Genomic DNA, 21,474 nt, shown 5'->3' with positions numbered 1-21,474 from the left:
AAAAAAAAAAAAAAAAAAAAAAAAAAAAATGGGTGTTCAGGGCCACCTGGATGGCTCAGTCGGTTAAGCATCTGCCTTCAGCTCAGGTCGTGATCCCAGGGTCCTGGGATCAGCAGGGAGCCTGCTTCTCCCTCTGCCTGCTGCTTCCCCTGCTTGTGCTCTCGCTCTCTATCTCACAAATAAAGAAATAAAATCTTTAAAAAATAAAATGGGTGTTCATTGGCTCCATTGTGAAAACAAAGATTAAGGTAGCTGTCATACATTTATCTTTGAAGTTACTTGCTCTGGCAGTGCTGGCATTTCTGTAAAACAAGAATCTAAGGTGTGAGGTTATTGTTAAATCATAAATAACATTAGAAAGAAATTACTTGACAGTAAAAGATGAAAAGTAAGTATTTTTATAACTTGCTGTGGTCAGTTATATTCACATATTATTATTATACCATACTGCAAAACCCTTAAGTTCACATGGACTGTCTGTAGTCTTAAGCATGAAGAATAATTTTCAGATATGACACTAGAATGAAAGTAATCATATAGTTATTTTCTAAAATTTTTTTGAGAGTAAAATCTTTTTGTCTCTCCAAATGAGTTTTCTAAGGCATTTGACTTTTTTATTGGTGGTGGTGGTTCTCTTTTTAGTGTTGTTTTTTGTAATTTCTGCCACATGTTAGTTGGGTTGGAACAAAATAGTCCAGTCATATATAAACTTAATATTTATACAAGCTCTTCTTGCTCTTCCTTAAGTCTATACATGCCAGTTTATTTTCAAGTGGTATTTTTATCTAAAATCTTTAATGGCTTCCTATTTCCAACCATGTGCAATATTAATTCTGCCTACTGATTCCCTCACCACAATGTTATTTCCCACTACTCTGCCATATATGTCTTCATATTGGGCAGTGACTTCTCTTCCTCTTATTTTAAAGGTTTTGCTTTTATTCGTTGAATCCTCATTCTTTGTCACTTAGCTTAAGCCCATGTCTTTGATGATCCTCAGTCATTCATTTCTCTTTTCATTTCTTTGGGGTCCATAGATACATGTTCTTAGGAGGCTGGAAGTTTTTTGTTTTTTTTTTTTAATTTAGTGTACATTTCGGTGATTATCTTAAAGTTATTATGTAAGGGTATTTTTCCATGTCATTTTAAATGCTAACTTGTAACAGAAAACTGCTGTGTGAATTCAGTACTTTTCATATAGCATTTACTGTCATATTTACAGCTGTGTTCATGCTAGCTGAAGCCAGACGATATCCATGTTCTGTACTAATGATTTTACTGTGGTTTGAATAGCAACACATGCTGAGAACAAGTTGGATTACAGGTGGTACTTAATAGTTAAGAGGCATCCTGAACTTTTAAAAGCCTGTGCTATTCCAGCAGATTTATTGAATCCTATTTTTTGTCTATATAGAGGCAGCAGATCACTAACAATATAATAGTTCCCATGCAAGGAAAAATGTTTCCAGTTCTAGTAGTTATCAGATTAGTTACCTATTTGATTCAAATTTCTATTAACAATGCTACATTATTAACTTTCATATGAACAAGATAGTTTTATAAAATTATCAACTGATACTTTATTTAAATTATCATTCTTGGATTGCTATTTGCAGTATTTGCATTAATTATGGGGCCTAATTGTCCTAAATCAACCTCAGACTTAACATGTTATATAATTGTGAGCAGACGTTCTTCACCTTACTGGTAATAAAGTAAAGATACAGAAACAGATTAAATATAGAACTGGATCTGAGACTATAACTTTAATGTCAGCATTTGAGTTTTAGCAAACTTTAATATTGTTATTTGAATTTTGTTTTTAATATTTGCTTTCATTTTCCTTTAAAATTCATTTTGATGTAAAGTTAAGGGCTAATATAGGCAGGAAGTACATTAGTGGTTGTTTGGACTAGGGGAAGAATGAGGGGATAAGAGAGTGATAGCTAAAGGGTACAGAATTTCTATTTATGATGATGAAAATGTTCTAAAATTGTGGTTGCAAAAATCTGTAAATATCTGTAAAAAAACACTGAATTTTACACTTTAAATGAGAAATTGTATGGTATATGAATGCTATCTCAATAAATTGTCGCAAAAATATAAATTTTTAAAATGAAAAAAAATAAATAAGGTTAAGGGCTATACACTATGGAAAGCAGTATGGAGGTTCCTCAAAAAGTTAAAAATAGAACTGTCCTATAATCCAGCAATCACACTACTAGGTATTTAACCAGAGAATACAAAAATACTATTCAAAGGGATACATGTGCCCCGATATTTATAGCAACATTATCTACAGTAGCCAAATTATGGAAACAGCCTAAGTGTCCATCAATTGATGAATGGATAAAGAAGATATAGTATAGGGGTGCCTGGGTGGCTTAGTCAGTTAAGCGTCTGCCTTCAGCTCGGGTCATGATCCCAGAGTCCTGGTATTGAGCCCTGCATCGGGCTCCTGCTCAGTGGGAGCCTGCTTCTCCCTCTGCCTCTGTGCTCTCTCTCTCTCTTGATCTTGCTCTATCTCAAGTATATAAATAAAATCTTAAAAAAAAAAGATATAGTATATATGTATGTATATGTATATATATGTGATATATATATAAAATATGTATATTATATATATACATACATACACCCACCCAATGGAATATTACTCAGCCATAAAAAAGAATGAAATCTTGCCATTTGCAACAACATGGATGGAGCTAGAGAGTATTTTGCTAATCGAAATAAGTCAGAGAAAGACAAATATGATTTCACTCATTTGTGGAATTTAAGAAACAAACAAACAAGCAAAGGGAAGAAAAGAGAGGGGGGCAAACCAAGAAAACAGACTCTTACCTATGGAGAACAAACTGATGGTTACCAGAGGGGAGGTGGGTGAGGAAGTTGAATGAAATAGGTGATGGGGGATTAAGGAGTACACTTGTGATGAGCATTGGGTGATGTATGGAAATGTTGAGTCACCATATTGTACACCTGAAACTAATAGTACACTATATGCTAACTAACTAGAATTTAAATTAAAAATTAAAAAAATAGAATATAAAAAAAAATAGGATAAAGTTAAGGGCTTTAAGCATATGGATTCATACTACTTTTATATTTGTAGGTATTTAAGTAACATGATAAAACCAAATAAAGTGGTCCCTGACATTGTTTATACCATGAAAGAGAGCCCATGTAGTAGTTTGAGAACCAGTGGTCTGTGCCGTATTGAGTAGTACTTAATTTTTTACCTAGTTTATTTTGAACTCATTATTGGAGTTTGGTGAAGACAAATGAGTTCACAAAATAAGTCATCTTAGAACTACTAGGATGATTTATTAAACCATTAATTTTTACAAACCACCTTTGGGCAGCTGGGTGTAATAATAGAGGGCCAGAGAGCCCAGAAACTTGGCTTCCCACTAACTAGCCATGTGACTTCATAAATTGTTTACCATATGCTGGTCTTCATTCTTTAAAGCTAAGAACTTTCTTTCTTTCTTTATTTTTTTAAGATTTTATTTGTTTATTTGGCAGACAGAGAGCAGGAGAGCGTCAGAGGGAGAGGGAGAAACAGGCCCCCCTCTGAGCAGGGAGCCCGATGTGGGGCTCGATCCCAGGACCCCGGGACCACGACCCGAGCCCAAGGCAGTCACCCAACCAACTGAGCCACCCAGGCGCCCCAAGAACCTTTTTTAATAAACATCTTCATTTCTACTTGCCTGGGAAATATAAAAGTCTTAGATTGAGTGTGATAGTACGGATTCACTGTAATAGAAGTTATTTGACCTATAAACCAAGTTGTGCCTACCTTAGATTTAGAATACAGGGTATCTGGGTGGCTCAGTCGGTTGAGTGTCTGCCTTCGGCTCAGGTCCTGATCCTAGGGTCTGAGGATTGAGTCCTGAGTCAGGCTCCCTTTTCCCTCTCTCTATCTTTCTCTGTCTCTCATGAATAAATAAATAAAATCTTAAAAAAAAAAAAGAATTGGAATACAGAGGGGCACCTGGGTGGCTCAGTGGGTTAAGCATCCACCTCTTGATCTCAGCTCAGGTCTCGATCTCAGGATCGTGAGTTCAAGCCCCGTGCTGGACTCCACGCTGGGCATAAAGACTACATTTAAAAAAAGGTGGGGGGGGGGGCTCCTGGGTGGCTGATGGGTTGAAGGAACTCAGTCTAAAAGGTGACAGTCGGGCGCCTGGGTGGCTCAGTTGGTTAAGCGACTGCCTTCGGCTCAGGTCATGATCCTGGAGTCCAAGGATCAAGTCCCGCATCGGGCTCCCTGCTCAGCAGGGAGCCTGCTTCTCCCTCTGACCCTCCCCCCTCCCATGTGCTCTCTCTCTCTCTCTCATTCTCTCTCTCAAACAAATAAATAAAATCTTAAAAAAAAAAAGAATTGAATACAGATTTTTATTATCAAAAAACAACTTAAATAATTTATGCTTTTCAGATGCTATTTTGATTTAACTGGCAAATATGTGGTTTCTCGAGTTTGGGAGTTTTCAGTTCTTTGCCTCAATGAATTGTATATTTAATTTACATCATTGTTCCACTTTATGTTGGTGCATTACTTGAAAAAACTAGTGTGTAGCAACTTTATAGTCTATCCTTTTTTTTAAACTAATCTTTTATTACATCTTTCCCAAGATTTACAAATTATTCATTTTGAATATGGGTGGTTATGTAGATCTGTGGGGCACACTTCTCACTGAGTATGGTTAAGATTCAACAAATTATTTTTAACAACCAGAAAGCTAACAAATTTGTTGCTGTTTTTTGCTATAAACTTTTAATACTCAAGTTTCTGGAAGTGTTAAAATTTTAATAGTTTTTTTGATATTCTGTTGATATTAGAATATGTAAATATGCAAAAAAGAAAAGCTTAAAATAGTGTCTTTTTCACCATTATTGATTTGGGGGGGGAGGGAGCAGAGGATAGATAGGAATAAAATGGGAATGGTTTTGAAAAATACGAGCTGATGACTATCTAAAATTGTAATTGTAGTCATGACCTAGCTTTCATCCAACTCCCAGGTTTATCCCTACTATGAACAGGTAACAATTAGCATATATTCATATATAGGATTTCTTAACATATTTTGGCCTTTACTGTGACAGGATATTTGGTGGAAGCACTTTGAGGGGCTTAAGTATGTGGTACCTAAAATAACGTGAAATAAAAGGTAAAAACTACTCTTCATACAAAGGTTATGCTATTAACCTTCCATCATTATCTTGAATGTATTGAGCAGATTATATGAATAATGATGGGATACTCTTCAGTGACCTCTGTTAACTGGCGACATATATTTCTTTGATGAAAGACCAAGGAAGGAAGCCCCCGCCCCCCCCCCACACACCCCCCACATACACCCCTGGACTTTTATTACATGTGAAATATTATTTTTAAGAAACAAAAAAAATGTTTAAGAAACAATCTATAATTAAAATTCATTATAGTGACTGCCCTTCCTTTATTTTGCCAAGCTTTCCAGTGTCTAGCATGAATTTTATACTTATTGGGATGTAGTGCATCAGAGTCTGATGTACAGGCAAATAACAGCAACATTATTAATATTATTGCTTATAACAATAGCAGCAGTAATAATTAAATATTCCTATACACTAAGTTTGAAGCTGCAAAATGCCATACTTGTACTTTGCCCTTGATCCTCAGAGCAGCACTATGAGATAATAGACTGTTTTTTTTTATGTCTTCATTTTTACAGCTGAGGAAATTGAAATTTAAATACTAAGTGTAAGGTCTCTGACTCTAGGGCTCACATTCCTCCTATGTCATCCTATTTCTCTGAGATAGTCTAATGATAGTAGTTCAAAGCCCTCCATAATATAGCTCACTTAGAATACAACCTTACTGTTATTGAAATATATTCATGCCTGGGAAATGCTTTCGGTCTCAAAGTAATGCTTTTTGCCTAAACAGTATCTTTTCTCCAGTGTGTAGTTTATTCTGATACATAGTTGATTGATGATAGATAGATAGATAGATACCTGTTTTGTTTCCTGATGGTGATAATGACTTTTAGATACTTGCCCGAGTTGAAAACCAAAACTGGTGAAAAATAATAATTTTGGTTTTAAAAGTATAACTGATTATAAAGTAATAAAAATATTTTTATGTTGAGTCATAAGTTAATGCTAAAAACAGTTCCAAAGGAGAAATTAAAATTTTTTTTCTAGCTATCATTAATACTAGTGAACTTGTCTCCTCTACCATAAAGCAGTAGTTGGCTTCCTAAGGAGTCACTCCATTGTTAAAAAGCATGCTATTAAAATGGAAACAGCAGGGGTGGGGAGCGTTGGGGGTGGGGGAAGAAATGAAAGAGTTTGTGTTTGCAAAGATAGTTCTTTTTCTTGAATAATTTCAATATGAAAAATATTTGATAGCTATAATTATAAACATGAACCCCAAAATTCACTAGGCAGATTTAATAACTGCATCTACTTTTACTTAACCTTTTGTCTTTTTTTCTTATCATCAGCATTGCCACACAGTGCATCTTGCACATTCTTAGCACTCTTGTGAGTAGTAAAACAGAGTCAATCAACAAAGCAACCGTGTATGCAATTGATGTGGAAAATAAGTCCACAAATTCTGAATATAAAAAAAGAATTTATCGTTTACTAAGATTCTGGACTCAGGAAGGAAATGAAAGAGTTTGGCTGGATAACCGATGCTATTCCTTAACTCATCGGCCTTTTGTTACACACTTGTGCAAACAAAAATCCTCTCAGAATTGCTCTGTTGTCAGCAAGGGAGGAGATGTTGGGGCAGTCACAATATGGTTGTCCTTTAGGGTTAACTTTTTATAAAGTAGTGCTAATAATCATTCAGTTCTGCTGTAACATAACAGATGCTTTCCTAAAAATCATGTGCTGTGCAAAATTATGCAGTAAAAACCTCAATGTTTATATGGAAAATGGATTAGTAGCACAATGGTCATCAGTGACATCATTTTTTAAAAATAACCTAATTTTTTTAAATATAGGTAGAATAGCTTGATACATGTTGAATGGTTGAGAAATACATAAATAATACTACAGTAAGTATCACATTTTTATTTTTTTTATTGAAGTATAGTTGACACACCATGTCATGTTACATTAGTTTCAGGTGTACAGCACAGTAACTGGACAGCTCTGTGCTATGCTCACCACAAGTGTAGCTATCATCTCTTACCATACAGTACTATCACAATACCATTGACTATGTTCCCTGACTGTATATACCTTTCATCTCCATGACTTACTCATTCTGTAACTGGAAGTCTGTACCTCCCACTCCCCTTCACCTATTTTGCCTGTCCTTCCATCCCTCTCCTGTCTGGCAACCATCAGTGTGCTCTGATATATTTATAGGTCTGTATTTATAGGTCTGATTTTGCCGTTTGTTCATTCGTTTTGGTTTTCTTTTAGATTCTACATAGAAGAGAAATCATAACAAATCAAAACATGCTGTTTGGGCGTCTGGGTGGCTCAGTCGGTCATGATCCTGGGGTCCTGGTATCGAGCCCCGCATCGGGTGTCCTGCTTGGCAGGGAGTCTGCTTCTTCCTCTCCCTCTGACCCTCCCCCAACCCTGCTCATGCTCTTGTTCTGTCTCTCTCAAATAAATAAAAAATCTTAAAAACATGCTGTTTCCTTGTGGAAATGGGTGGCAGAGAGTTACAGCTTGTAGATTATTGTGAAGTGGTGGAAGGAAGGCTGGCTGAAAACTAAAGGAAAATTGTACCGCCAGATGTGGATAGGTGTGGCATGTAACATAGATAGATGTTTGAGGTGTATGTGTTTTGAGTTCACCTGAGTACAGTTGTCTATATTGACCTGGTGTTTCTCACTGATGAAGTCTGGCATAGGTAGGCATAAACTTCTCATTATGCTTAAATTGATACCTAATGTATCAATTGTGTTGGAATTCACATTTTCAAAACAAATATTATAGCAAAACTGATGGTACTCTTAAGAGAACCATGTTTGCCCAGTGAGTAGGTAAAAACATGAGTCTTATCTGTTTACTGACTGCTGATGTGTGGGGTGAGGAAAAGAAAGAAGTGGACAATTACTTCAGAGTTTCCGGTTTGAGATACTATGTGGAAATGACACTGTCAATCTGGACTAAATTCCCAGGATGGGCTGGGACTAAACACGACCCACTCTCTGGACCTGTGATGGGCTCACCTTCTCTTAGAGCACTTTGCCAGATACTGAATGGGAGTGGGGCTCTGTTAGCCATGAAGACAAGGAGAGTGGGTTTGAATAGGCAGCTAGCAGTATCACCTAAGCTTATCTGTGCTGAGTAAATTGGAGAGAAGTTCTAGCCTTTTGAGTTCATGAAGTTCCAAAGACTGGATGAAATAGGATATTTTACTCAAAGCCATTTTATTTTTCTGGCTGATAATAGTACTGTATTCCTCTCATTTCAAATCATCTCATGCTAAATGTCTTTAGGTGTTCATTTGGAATAGCTTGGCCTTAAAATTCCTTACTTCTCCTCCACTAGCTTCACTATTCATTTTAATAACTCACTCCTGGGGCTGTCACTTGGATTTCGGTCCTTAGAACTTAATTTTAAACTCCAGTGGCGATTCTCTCTAACCATAATTTCCAACTTTTTACCTGTCCCATGCCTCCTAATCTTCTATTGGACCTCATCAAGACTTCTGGTTTTTTTTACCAGTCTCCCCTTTTTGTCCTACTTTTTCTGTCCTCGTCTGACCTTATGCAAGCCAGTTCCATTCCCAGAACTACCCACACTGCATCCTTACCCACTGTTCTTTTGCCCTGTGAATGTGAACGCCCTATAGATTCCTGATCCCATAATCTAACAACGAGGTTAAGGAGTATATTGTGTATTTGTGGCACAACAGTTGATTTTTATTCTAAGCCGGGCCTAGTGGAATGTATTCTACTTTATAATGAAAATAGAGGTTTATAGGCTGCCCCCTGTTTTCATTGTTTCACTGAACTCTTCAGTATCTCATTCCTCTTCATCCCTTGGTTTCTAACTACAATTATAATTAGAAAAGAAAAATTTGGAAAACACTATGACTTGTATTGCTTAATATATCATCAGCCTTGTATTATGATTAAAAACAACACATGAACAGCAACATATAAATTCTGATGGATTCTGTTACTTATTTAAATGAAGCAAAAATCCTTACTTACAGATGTTTTTAGCTTACTTTAGAAATTTGAGGACCAGCAAAGCATGAGTAATTCAAATGAATATTTACTAATACATTCACTTTGGAAAGGTAGCAGCTTAGTTAGTGAGTCAGCTAACCACCCTTTCTGCTAGGGTCTTTGGTTTGGAAAATAGCATGCTTAGAAATATGTCCATGAGAAAAAGGCCATTTCTAATCCTCAGTTAATTTTCATTTTGTCTTAGTTCTTATTTGTGAAATGCTTGCGATTACCTTTAGAGGAGTGCCTAAGGACTGTTTGTTTATTCTCAAGGTGTTTCCATTTTGAATAGTGCTACCCTAAGAGACTGGACATTTAAAACATGTGAACTCCTACGCAACAAAGTGGCAGAAATAATGGTATTTATATGTTAATTCCATGAGTCCCTACATTTAAGTCTATTCCCTCTGGCCATATACCAGGTGGAAAAAAGCAAGGACTCCACTATTAAAAATATCAAATCAGATAGTTCCAGCTGGGGTTTCCCAATCATTTAAAAGGCAAAATATGAGGTCACTTTTAATATCTTAAGTGGATAACTATCTTAGCATTTACTTTAGATATTAAATCTGAGGTGCTTATCTTTGCCTTACTAACTAGATTGTACCGCTAGCAGTTTGTAGCTTTTGAGTGTATTCCTTAAGAGCAACATTGGCACTTAATATAGGGTCAGTTGTTTTCCCCACTTATCTTTCCTAGGAATATCCAATTTATCAATATACTAATCTGAAAAGTTGACTCACTAATTGGATTTAAGTGCCACAGGACTCTTCGACACATTATTTTAATCAGTTTGTTGGAAGATCAATTTTCTCATGGTTGAATGCATATAAAAATGAAGCAACTAAATGAATTACATAGGAAGGTTGGCACATCTCATTCCCTAGAGATCTTTAAGAAGAGGTTCTTAATTGTGTATCCAAAATGGTTTGTGGTTTTTAAATGAAATTTGTCTGGAAGCAGGAAGATGGGATACCTATCCAGGCCTGTGTTTCTGGATCTCCATCTTACGTTGACATTAACTTTCTAATATTTAGTAGCTGGTGTTTGAGTTAAGAGAAGTAGTCATCTCTTTTTTCTTTTTAAAATTATTTTTTATTTAGTGCCATTTTAAAGTAATGAACACAGTAATCTTGTGTTAGTTATGGTTGAGTTGTTTTTTTTTTAAAGATTTTATTTATTTATTCATGAGAGACAGAGAGAGAGAGAAGCAGAGGGAGAAGCAGGCTCCCAAGTAGCAGGGAGCCCGATGCGGGACTCAATCCCAGGACCCTGGGATCATGACCTGAGCCGAAGGCCGACACTTAACCATCTGAGCCACCCAGGCGCCCTATGGTTGAGTTTTGTAAAGACAAAATTTTTTTAAAGGCAGCCCTAGAGGCCTTTTTTGTATTGACTGCTGTTAAGGAGTACAGTGAATGTAAATAGTGTTTAAAGTTTCAAGCTAGAAGGAAAAAAAAAGAAAGAAGGAGCAGCAAGTTTAAGGTCCAAGTGGTTAAGTGATCTGTAATATTTACTTCAGTGGTCTTCGTTCCATTTTTTTCTAATTTAAAAATTTGGAGGAAAAAAATGAAGTTTCAAGCTTAAGTTATAGTGACTACTATAAAGGACTACAGTTAATTTGAATACCAGTTGTTAAAGTTAAAAATTATATTTTTATATAAAGACCACAGATTGAGGATGAAATTTAAAACATAAGCACATATGAGAAAATGTTAATGCTGACACTTCTACTCTTACAGATCTTTGTATCAGCCAGGTTCTGCACTGCTTTGTGTGTGTGTATGTGTGTGTGTGTGTGTGTGAGAAAGAAGGGCAAGGGAGAATCTAATAAGATTGGACAAGATGTTATTGCTCCCAAATAAGGAATTACTAGGAAGACTCATAAAGTATGAATCTGCATTCACTATTGCTAATTATGAACCTTACCCTGATTTTATGTTTGTCTAAGGGTAATACTTAGGCTTAGGATTACATGTATATAATTTTAAAATAAATAAAATATGGGTGCCTAGGTGGCTCAGTCGGTTAAGTGGCTGCCTTTGGCTCAGGTCATGATCTCAGGGTCCTAGGATTGAGCCCTGCATCAGGCTCCCTGCTCAGCAGGCAGTCTCCCCCTGCTTGTACACGTGCTCTCCCTCTCTCTCTCTCTCTCTTTCTCTCAAATAAATAAAATCTGAAAAAAATAAAATAAAATATATACACATTGGGGTACATACCCTCCAATTTTTTTACTGATAGAGTATATCAAATTATCAGAAATGTTTGGAGACAGTCAACCTATAGTTGATATATTAATTAATCTATCTGTATTAATCCTATCTGTAAGGTTAATCTCTATATTAACCCTATAGCTGATATATTATTCTCTCCTTTTTGAAACATGTTGCTTCCTTGCATCTCTAATGCCACTCTCTTTTGATTTTTCTTTTTTGGGGGGGTCTCCTTTTATCCCCCACACAGAATTCCGTCATGGTCTTCGGCATTTCTGACAAGTAGTAAACAATAGATATAAATGAGATTGGCCCCTCAAAAAATAATTTATGTGACAAAACCAAGAGGTAATTCCAGATAAGTTGTTTTAAGATTGTTTTAGGCAGTGCTAATTTTGAAACGCATTTAGAGTCCCTACAACCTTTCCCTGAAAGTCACTTTGAAGAGGACAGTATTCATTTGAATGGGTAAATTCTGCTGTGTTTGATATTAAATCAGGCCTAATATTTCATAGTCAGATTTTGTATATCTTTTTTAAATCCCTTTACAATGCGTAATACATACTGGAGGATTCCATTGTGTATGTAATAAGTACAAATAAACTCTCACTTATTTCAGAGTCCTCTTTTAGGATCAGATGATCGCTTTGAACTCAAGCATTTTGTTTAATTTTATGTTTTTAAACTTACGATTGTATTATTAGTCAGCTATTGCAAAAAAACTACTGTGTAACAAACCATCTTAAATTCTGCAGTATGGTAAGACTACTCAAAGCCATCTGCAGATTCAGTGCAATCCCTTTCAAAAATCCCAATGGCATTTTTTGCAGAAATAGAAAAATCCATCTTAAAATTCATGTGGACTCTCAAGGGGCCCAGAACAGCCAAAACGGTTTTGAAAAAAAAAAAAACAAATTTAGAGGGCTTGCACTCCCTGATTTCAAAACTTCCTATAAAACTATAGTAACCAAAAGTATGTGATACTAACATAAGAATAGACATATAGGGTGCCTGGGTGGCTCAATTGGTTAGGCAACTGCCTTCGGCTCAGGTCATGATCCTGGAGTCCCGGGATCGAGTCCCGCATCAGGCTCCCTGCTCAGCAGGGAGTCTCCTCCCTCTGACCCCCCCCCCCCGTCATGTGCTCTCTCTCTCTCTCTCTCTCTCTCTCTCAAATAAATAAATAAAATCTTAAAAAAAAAAAAGAAAATAGACATATAAACCAATGGAATAGAAGAGAGAGCATATAAGCAAACCCTGGCTTAAATGGCCAACGGAATTTTGACAAGGGTACCAAGACCTTTCAATGGGGAAAGGATGGTCTTCTCAACAAGTGGTGCTGGGAAAACCAGATATCCATATGCCAAAGACCTTACCATACACCATATATAAAATTAACTGAAAATGGATTGATGACCGGGACGCCTGGGTGGCTCAGTCAGTTAAGCATCTGCCTTTGGCTCAGGTCATGATCCCAGGGTCCTGGGGTTGAATCCCGCATTGGGCTTCTTGCTCAGCAGGGAGCCTGCTTCTCCCTCTGCCTGCTACTCCCCCTGCTTGTGCTCTCTCTGTCTTTCTCTCTCTCTCTGGCAAATAAATAAATAAAATCTTTTTTTTAAAAACGGATCAATTACCTAAATATAAGAGCTGAAACTATAAAACTCTTAGAAGAAAACATAGGCCAGAAGCTTTATGACATTGGATTTAGCAGTGATTTCTTAGATACAACACCAAAAGTAGAAGTGACGAAAGTAAATCTAGATTAATTTGACTTCATTGAAACTAACACATTTTATGCATCAAAGGGCACTATCAAGAGAGTGAAAAGACAATCCACAGAATGGGAGAAAATATTTGCAAATCATATATCTGATAAAGGATTAATATCTAGAATATATAAAAACTCTGATAACTTATAACAACAACAACCCAACTCCAAAATGCGCAAGGGACTTGAATAGATGTTCCTCCAAAGAAAATATATAGATGGCCAATAAGCACGTGAAAAGATGCCCAACATCACTAGTCATTTGGGAAATGCAAACTAAAACCACAATGAGATATCACTTCATATCCATTAGGATGACTATTACCTCCCCCCCAAAAAAAGGAAAAATAATGAGTGTTAGTGATGTAGCGAAATTGGAACCCTCATGCATTGCTGGTGGGAAATGTAAAATGGTACTGCTGCTCTAGAAAACAATATGGCAGTTCCTCAAAAAGTTAAACATAAAATTATCATATGATCCAACAATTCCACTTCTAGATAGATACCCAGAAGAATCGAAAGTGGGAACTCAAACAGATATTTGTTACGCTATTGTTCAAAGCAGCATTTTTCACAATAACCTAAAACAACCCAAATGTCCATCAACAGATGAATGTATAAACAAAATGTATTATGTACATATAATGAAATATTATTCAGCCTTAAAAAGGAATGAAGTTTTGATACAAGCTATAATATAGATGAACCTTGAAAACTTTATGCCAGGTGAGATAAGTCAAACACAAAAGGACAAATATTACAGTTCCACATACTTGAGGTACCTGGAGTAATTAAGTTCATAGAGACAGAAAGTAGAATAGAGGTTACCAGGAGCTGAGGTGGGGGTGGGAGGAAGTTGGAATGAGTGCAGAGTTAATTGTTTAATGAGTTCAGAGTTTCTGGCATAATGAAAAAGTTCTAGAAATGGATAGTGGTGGTGGTTGCACAAAATTGTGAATGCCACTGAATTACACATCTAACAGTGGTTAAAATGGTAAGTTGTATGTATTGTATACTTTACCAATAGTAAAAATTCAGCAGCATACAACAATAAACCTTGATTTCTTGCTCATACATCTGTGGGTCAGCTAGAATTCAGCTCATCTAGGCTTGTTTTGAAGCTGTGGTTTGTGTCCTGGTCTGCTCCTTGTGTTTCTCAGCTTCCTTGGACCAACAGCTACTTGAGACATCATCTTATGGAGAAAAGCAGAAATGCTGAAGGGCAAGTTCAGCTGCAGAAGCACATTTCAAGCCTTTACTGGCATCACATCCACTGATATGTCATTGATAAAGCAAGTCATATGGCCAAAGCCAAGAGGCAAAAAGTTACCTTCTGTCTACCTTGAATCTATGGCAAAAGTGTGGATGAATACTACTACAATACGGGAGCAAAGACTTGAGAGTAAGAATTCAGTGCACCATAGAGATAAGCTAAGACCTTAAAAAAAAATTTTGGCAACATTGAAGAATAAGGCATTACTCATTAGTACATTATCTGAGGCTATGAAGTTTTAGCTAGATATTAGGTAATGGCTCTAGTGCAGGAGACTTATGAATGTAAGAAATAGGCATATTTTTGGGTTTCTTTTAAAGTTGATACCAGACATATAGAGCTTTAGACAGTGTAGTAAAGTGAAATGAAAATTTTTCTTCCTTTCTTCACCACTTTTCACCTCTTATCCTCATTTTGATCCTTTTCCAACCCTGAGCAAATGTTCATCGAAATGGATTGTGGTGTTCTCTTGGGTAAAATAAGCATTGTTGGATTTCTGAAATCTTGTCAAATGGCACCGCAACTACTAAGGATCCAGTTCCTCATCAGAATAAATAGAACTTTTCCTGTGAAAGTTAAATCTTCTTTTTCTTTCCTCTTTTTTTTTTTTCTTTTGTTTTTTTTAGATTCTTGTCATTCATTTTGCAGGATTCTGGGTTGGGACTTTAGCCATGAAAGGTCAATATAAAAGTTAATGGGGGCTTATGACATAGCAGATAAACAGGGAGACCAGAACAGATTTTCTTGATGCATGTTTGCCCTTTCTATTATGCCAGCTGTGTCAGAAACTCCACTGTCTCCCAGTTACCACTTTTGCATTTTTCTTCCTTCTTCTCTTTTCACCTCACTTCTGCAGTTCCAATTATCACCTGAGGGTTTTAATTGGTAGTTTTACATTGATAATTTTGGCCAGTTGAGCTGCCATGATGCTGACATCACTCTCCAAAACTGAAAGTTAAATATTTATCCTTTTCCACAAATATATTATGATATATTCTGTCAGTACAATAATATACATAAAACTGGTACATTTTGTATGGGAACCACCATTTTGGATTATACCCTTTCTCCCTTGGTTATGTCCTAGAAATCAAAAAATAATCAATTGGTGAGCTTAATAAGCTACTTAATAAACTTTGTATTTCAGAATATGAGTGTCTTATGTTCAAAATTCAAGTTTGTTATAAAATTCAACTGCCTAGGTGACCCATTTAGTGTATATTGAGCTTCATGTAGACATTCTTAAATGGGATTGCACAATCCTGTAGGCTGTCTGCCATAAATTCACTGACAGTGTGTACTCAGAAACTATAGGTGTGGAGAGCTTAATTGCAGCAACTAATATCCTTTTATTACTTGAAATCTTTTCAGTTGACCTTCTTCTATTATTTAATTCCATTACATACCAGTAATTGCATTTATTGAAGCCCATGCTTCTCCTTATAGGAGGAAATGCTGATCTTTGTAAATTTCAACTATAGGAAGGGAAATGTTCTTTAATAAATAATTGAAAGACTTTTTTCTACTTTTCACAATTCAGTGCTGGTCCTGTTGCCATTTATGTTCAGAGTATTTTATGAATGGTAACTAAATTATGGCATCTAGAAAATCATCTCTTCAAGAAATCTCACAAGGTGTGCTACGTAATAGCTTATTGTAAGTAGGTTAAATAGACTGGCTCTATCTCAGGTGGCTTACTGTATTAAAAAAGAGTTTAATATTTCGGCTTTACTGTTGAAACACCAAATGAATTCTGACATCTCTGATGAGATGATTAAAGTTGGGAATTTTTTCTTTTGACAGCATTAACAAAGAGAGCATCGTAGATGTAGAAGGTGTAGTGAGAAAAGTGAATCAGAAAATTGGAAGCTGTACACAGCAAGACGTAGAGTTACATGTTCAAAAGGTAACTTTTTTCAAAATATAAATTTGGGTACAGAAATAGATTTGAGTGGTTCTCATAACCATTCATATCAAATCTATATGTTCTTAGAGTTGATATAAAATATTGAGATTTATAAATCGATTACCGAATCAATTAGCTTTTGTCCTATAACAAACCACCCCAATACTTAAAACATTTATTTGCTCATGATTCTGTGTATGGGGCAGTTAGAGTCAGCCTGTCTGGGGTAACTCATCTACTCTGCATGACATCAGCTGGGCCTACTGATATTTCTGGGACATTTCTCCCTGTGGCCTCTGTTCGTCCAGCGGGCTAGCCCAGGCTTGCTGACATGGTACCAGAAGGGTTCCCAGCAGCAAGAGAGGGAAGCCCTAGTGTGCAAGCACTTTTCAAGCTTCTCCTTGTGTCACGTTTGCTAAATATATCATTGGTCAAAGCAAGTCACATGAAATAACTTAATTAGATTTAAGGGATGGAGAAAGAGACTCCACCTCTTGATGGGAAGAGGGAACATCATTGAAAAAAGACATGTATATAGGAGGCTGAGGAATTATTAGAGCCATTTTTTGCAAACAAACAATATACCATAGTCACATAGGGAAAAATAGAAAACACATCTAAAAAGGTTTGTTTGCTATTATGAATGTATTTTGCTATGAACTTTCTTATGACAGTATACCTCTAAAGGTTGATTAATTATACTAATTTTTAATGATTATATTTCCTTATAGTCATTATATTACTGATACTTTATAGAGAAATCAAAAGAGACAAAACTGTGTTGGTCTTACATTCCAGCAATAACTTCCTTTCATAAAAGATTTTTCCCACATCTGTTTCCTCCTCAGAAATAAAAACTATAAGTGCTCATTATCATTGACTTTTAAAATACTGTAAGTGAACTCACACATATTTAGTACTTTTGAAATAACCCTGCAGTTTTGAATCTGCAGTTCTCAGGTCCAGGCCTAGTTTGTATCTACCATATGCATCATTAAATTTCTCTTAAAGTAGCCACTTCCTGCCCTTATCCCTGTATGTGTATTTGCTTGTGTGTGAGCATATATAAGATAGAGCAGTCAGGCAGATTGACAGATTGCAGAAAGATGGACTCATACCACTCATTTGAGAGTAAGGTCGTATTTAACTGGACTCATCATGGGAACTCCTCAAGACTTAGAAAATCTTGTGTTTTTTACTGACCTAACTTGCCAGATTACTTTTTTTTCTTTGTGTGAGTTTCATTTCAAACCCACCACACCAAGAAGTGTGTAACCTATAAAGGCAGACCAACCTAAGCGTATGCTGACCAAGTAAAACAACCCCCATCTTCCAAGTAACATATCTTTTTCAATACTTCAATAAATAAAATTTTAGTGAGTAGAGCAAATGTATTCTAATTATCTAGCATTCAATACAACCCTAATAAATATAAATGATAAATATAAAGCCTAAAGAGCTTACAAATTTTGCCTTAATGGAAATAATTATGAACTATCTCACAAAGTATAAAGTGTTATATCTTAAAAAGGGTCTTATAGTAAGCACTGACTCTTATCAGTTATTTATTTATTCAGCCAGCAGTTACTGAGTACATACTTTGAGCCAGTACTGTGTGAAGTTGTAGGATGCTCACAACCTAATGAAGTGAATTTCTACTAGTTATAAAAATAGAAGAGGGAGCTGTTCCATTCTACAACTTTGCATTGGAAATCAAGTTTCTATTAACTCACCGAAGGGAAACACTATACTTGAGCATAGAAGGTGGTGACAATTCTATTTTACTATCAGAAGGACTGGAGTATCCTTCTGACACTTTTTCTTAAAGAGTCTGAACTGAACGCTAAATATGATCTACCAACTGGAAGAATGTAATTTCCTTTCCTGAATTAACTAAATAAGGTCTGTTTCCCTTTCGTGCTTTAACAGGTTTTCCAGGCATAGTTGGGAGTAACTAATAGGGTAACATGTTTTAAGAGTAGCCAAAAAACACTAGCTCATTTTTTATGACCTAACTGCATTTTAGCACTAAAATGTGCAATTAATGTGAGTGAATTCAACAAATAAAAAGGAATTTTAACACCATAGAGGAGTACCTTCTATGGCAGCTCCAAACCAGAAGAGTAGCAGGAAATGAGATATAACATGTTTGATGAAAGATGGCAAGGAAGGGATATTTAGAAAAAGAATGAGAAAAGGGAGTTGATGGACAGCAGAGTTGGGGTAACTTTGGTCCTAGCAGTAGAAATGGCCAAATGCTGTGAACAGTGATAATAACACATTTGTTTAATGGCCCTTTTAAAAGAGCAAAGTGTTTTCATACTCATTACTCCATTTGATTCTTACTTCAGACCTTATTTTACAGAGTAGAATATTGAAGCTCTGAGGTTAAATGATTTGCCTAACAACAGCTTTTATGTGACAAAGCAAGGCCGTAAGCTCAGACCCCTTGACCCCAGTTAGTACTTATTTGTCACACTGGTATGCACATTAGAGTTTACAAAGTATTTGTATATATGTTCTCTCATTTGACTTCCAACAACCTAGGGAAATAGGCAAGAAATACTATGATTCCCATTTTATAAGTGAAAAAACATGTACATCTTTGATTTTAGCAAGTAGTTTCAGTTAAGATATATGCAAACATAGCTTCATATTTATGTCAACTGTAGATTTTTTTTAAGTAAAAGATAACAGGTTTTGTGTGCTTCATGATATTTTTGGTAATCTCTCACTTTCAGATTTATGTGATCAGTTTGGCTGAACCCCGCCTGCCCCTGCAGCTGGATGATGCTATCCGGCCTGAGGTGGAAGGAGAAGAGGTTAAAATTACATTTTTGAAATATTTTGCTTCCTCTGTATGTTTAATTTATAGAACATTGAAAACTTGATGTCCTATTTTTGTATGAAGGGTACCTGTGAAGTGATTTGAGCTTCATTTTTTATCTAAATTTACTCTCACATTAACAGTTCTCCAGCTTTTTGGTCCCAGGATCCCTTTACACTCTTAAAAATAATTTCCCCCATAAACTTTTGTTTTTGTATATCTTTATCAATATTTATAATATTAGAAATCAGAATAGGAAATTCTTAGTATGTATTAATAAAAGTAACAGTAATATAGGTATATTATGTGTTTATATATATTAATCTTATATGAATGATAAAAATAACATTTTTGAAAACTGTTTTCTTTTTTTTTTTAAGATTTTATTTATTTATTTGACAGGGAGAGACACAGCGAGAGAGGGAATACAAGTGGGGTTGTGGGAGAGGGAGAAGCAGGCTTCCTGCCAAGCAGGGAGCCCGATGCGGGGCTCAATCCCAGGACCCTGGGATCATGACCTGAGCCGAAGGCAGACGCTTAATGACTGAGCCACCCAGGCGCCCCTTGAAAAATATTTCCAAAAACAAAAAATAATTTAGTGTCAAGAGTGACATTGTCTTACATATCTACAAATCTTTGTAATGTCTGCCTTAGTGGACAACAATTAGATTCTCATACCTGCCTCTGCATTCATTCTGTTGTGGTAGCACACATCATGAAGCCTTGGGAAAACTCAGTACAGAGTGAAAATTTGTCACTGTGAAAAATAGGTTTGACTTCATGGACTCCCTGAAAGTGTCTTTGGGACCTTCAGTGGTGCCCAGAACATACTTTGAGAACCACTACTCTGTCAGCTTTTATCTAGTCCTTTAGTCTTTAGCAGGTAAAATCCAGGAATCAATGAAGGTGCAAGTGATTAATTCTTCTCATGTCCCAGTAATGAGGCCAGGCTTTGGTGGGGTGGGAGATGGAAAGAAAGCATTAACCTCTGTTCATTTGCATTTCTCTTCTTTCCATCTCTCTTTTAACAGTAGCTTCTCTCTGGCCCTGCTTCTTGTTTCTTGGATCCCTGATTTGGGGGTGTAATATTAACACACATAAGCACACCTGTTCTCACTTAGAAGTAAACATGGCTTCTTAAAAGTGTTTTTGTGTTCTTAAAAAAATTAGTAAAATCTGTTTTTTCATCTTTTTTTAGGAAGGAAGAGCTACTGTTAACCAGGATACAAGATTAGACAACAGAGTCATTGATCTTAGGGTATGCCTCATTTATTTATTAAGTGACGTGACTGTGCCGAAATCAAGGTGGGCAGGGATACCACACCTGTCTCAGACTTATAGAACTAATTGGCATTTGCCTGTACGTACGACAATACAAGAAACAATTTACCTTTCTGACTGACCGTTCCTCTAAATATAATTGCAGGCAACGAGGACGGTCAAGTAATAATTCACAGGGTATTGACTTGCTTTGTTTTAAAATGACAAAGGAACATGAAGCCAATAAATGGGCTTGCTGCCATGTGATACCTGTTTTAGACAAGTTAATAAGTAAAAACATAACCATTAATATCACTACAAAATTGTGAAAGAAATTGTATGACATTCTAGAATGTGGACCAGGTGGAGATTAGTAATTAATGCCTCAATCCTTTGAATTTGATCTGGGCACAAAATTAATAATAAAGAAGTAGTTGGCCCTGGTGGTTTATTTAGTAATCTCATAGGTCTTCTATTTCCCTTTCTGGTTTGGTTGCAAGTGAAAGAGTTCAGTGGTTTCACCATTGTAGTAAAACCAATGTCATCTTTCTTTCTTAATGTTTTGACCACATCTTCCTCCTTAAATATTCTACCTAAAGCTTAAATCCTTTGTCACCGTAAGAGTTCTTTACAACTTTTCTGCAGTCATATGGGTCTACCTTTATTATACACTCGTATGTCTCCCCTGATTATTTGCTTTTTTGTCCCTTTTCCTTTTCCATTTTAATTTGTAGTCTATAGAAAAGGCTATAAAAATAATCAGTAGTCCTCTTGATACTGCCTAGAAACCTCAGATGTTTCATAATTTTGGCCACAGTAGGTAGACATCATACTCTTTTTTTCCATGCTATTTATTCACAGAAATTATTGGTTGTGCCTGTAGAATTTGGCCCCAAAGTATTTTTCTTTGGCATCTTTTTTTTTTTTTAATTTAAATTCATTGCTACCATTGAAAAGTGAGGATTTACACATTAAATCTAGATGGCTTTTCTTAAAAAGTTGGAGGTGAATCTGGCAATACTGTGGCATG

At 36.0% G+C, this 21,474-nt stretch overlaps 1 protein-coding gene across 3 annotated transcripts in view; it reads left to right on the top strand.

Annotated features, from left to right (window-relative positions):
• Positions 1-21,474, top strand: part of DARS1 (aspartyl-tRNA synthetase 1) — a 58,697-nt gene that overhangs the window by 21,832 nt on the left and 15,391 nt on the right. For all 3 annotated transcript variants that reach the window (XM_021695832.1, XM_021695833.1, XM_021695834.1), the window contains 3 exons: positions 16,255-16,357; positions 19,099-19,179; positions 20,383-20,442. In XM_021695832.1, coding sequence (XP_021551507.1) covers positions 16,255-16,357; positions 19,099-19,179; positions 20,383-20,442 — 244 coding nt within the window. The remainder of the gene's footprint in view (positions 1-16,254; positions 16,358-19,098; positions 19,180-20,382; positions 20,443-21,474) is intronic.

The sequence above is a fragment of the Neomonachus schauinslandi genome, chromosome 3 (assembly GCF_002201575.2).
Source record: "Neomonachus schauinslandi chromosome 3, ASM220157v2, whole genome shotgun sequence".
Taxonomy (NCBI): domain Eukaryota; kingdom Metazoa; phylum Chordata; class Mammalia; order Carnivora; family Phocidae; genus Neomonachus; species Neomonachus schauinslandi.
The sequence above is the reverse complement of the archived record's forward strand: the minus strand, read 5'-3'. Positions and strand labels throughout refer to the sequence as shown.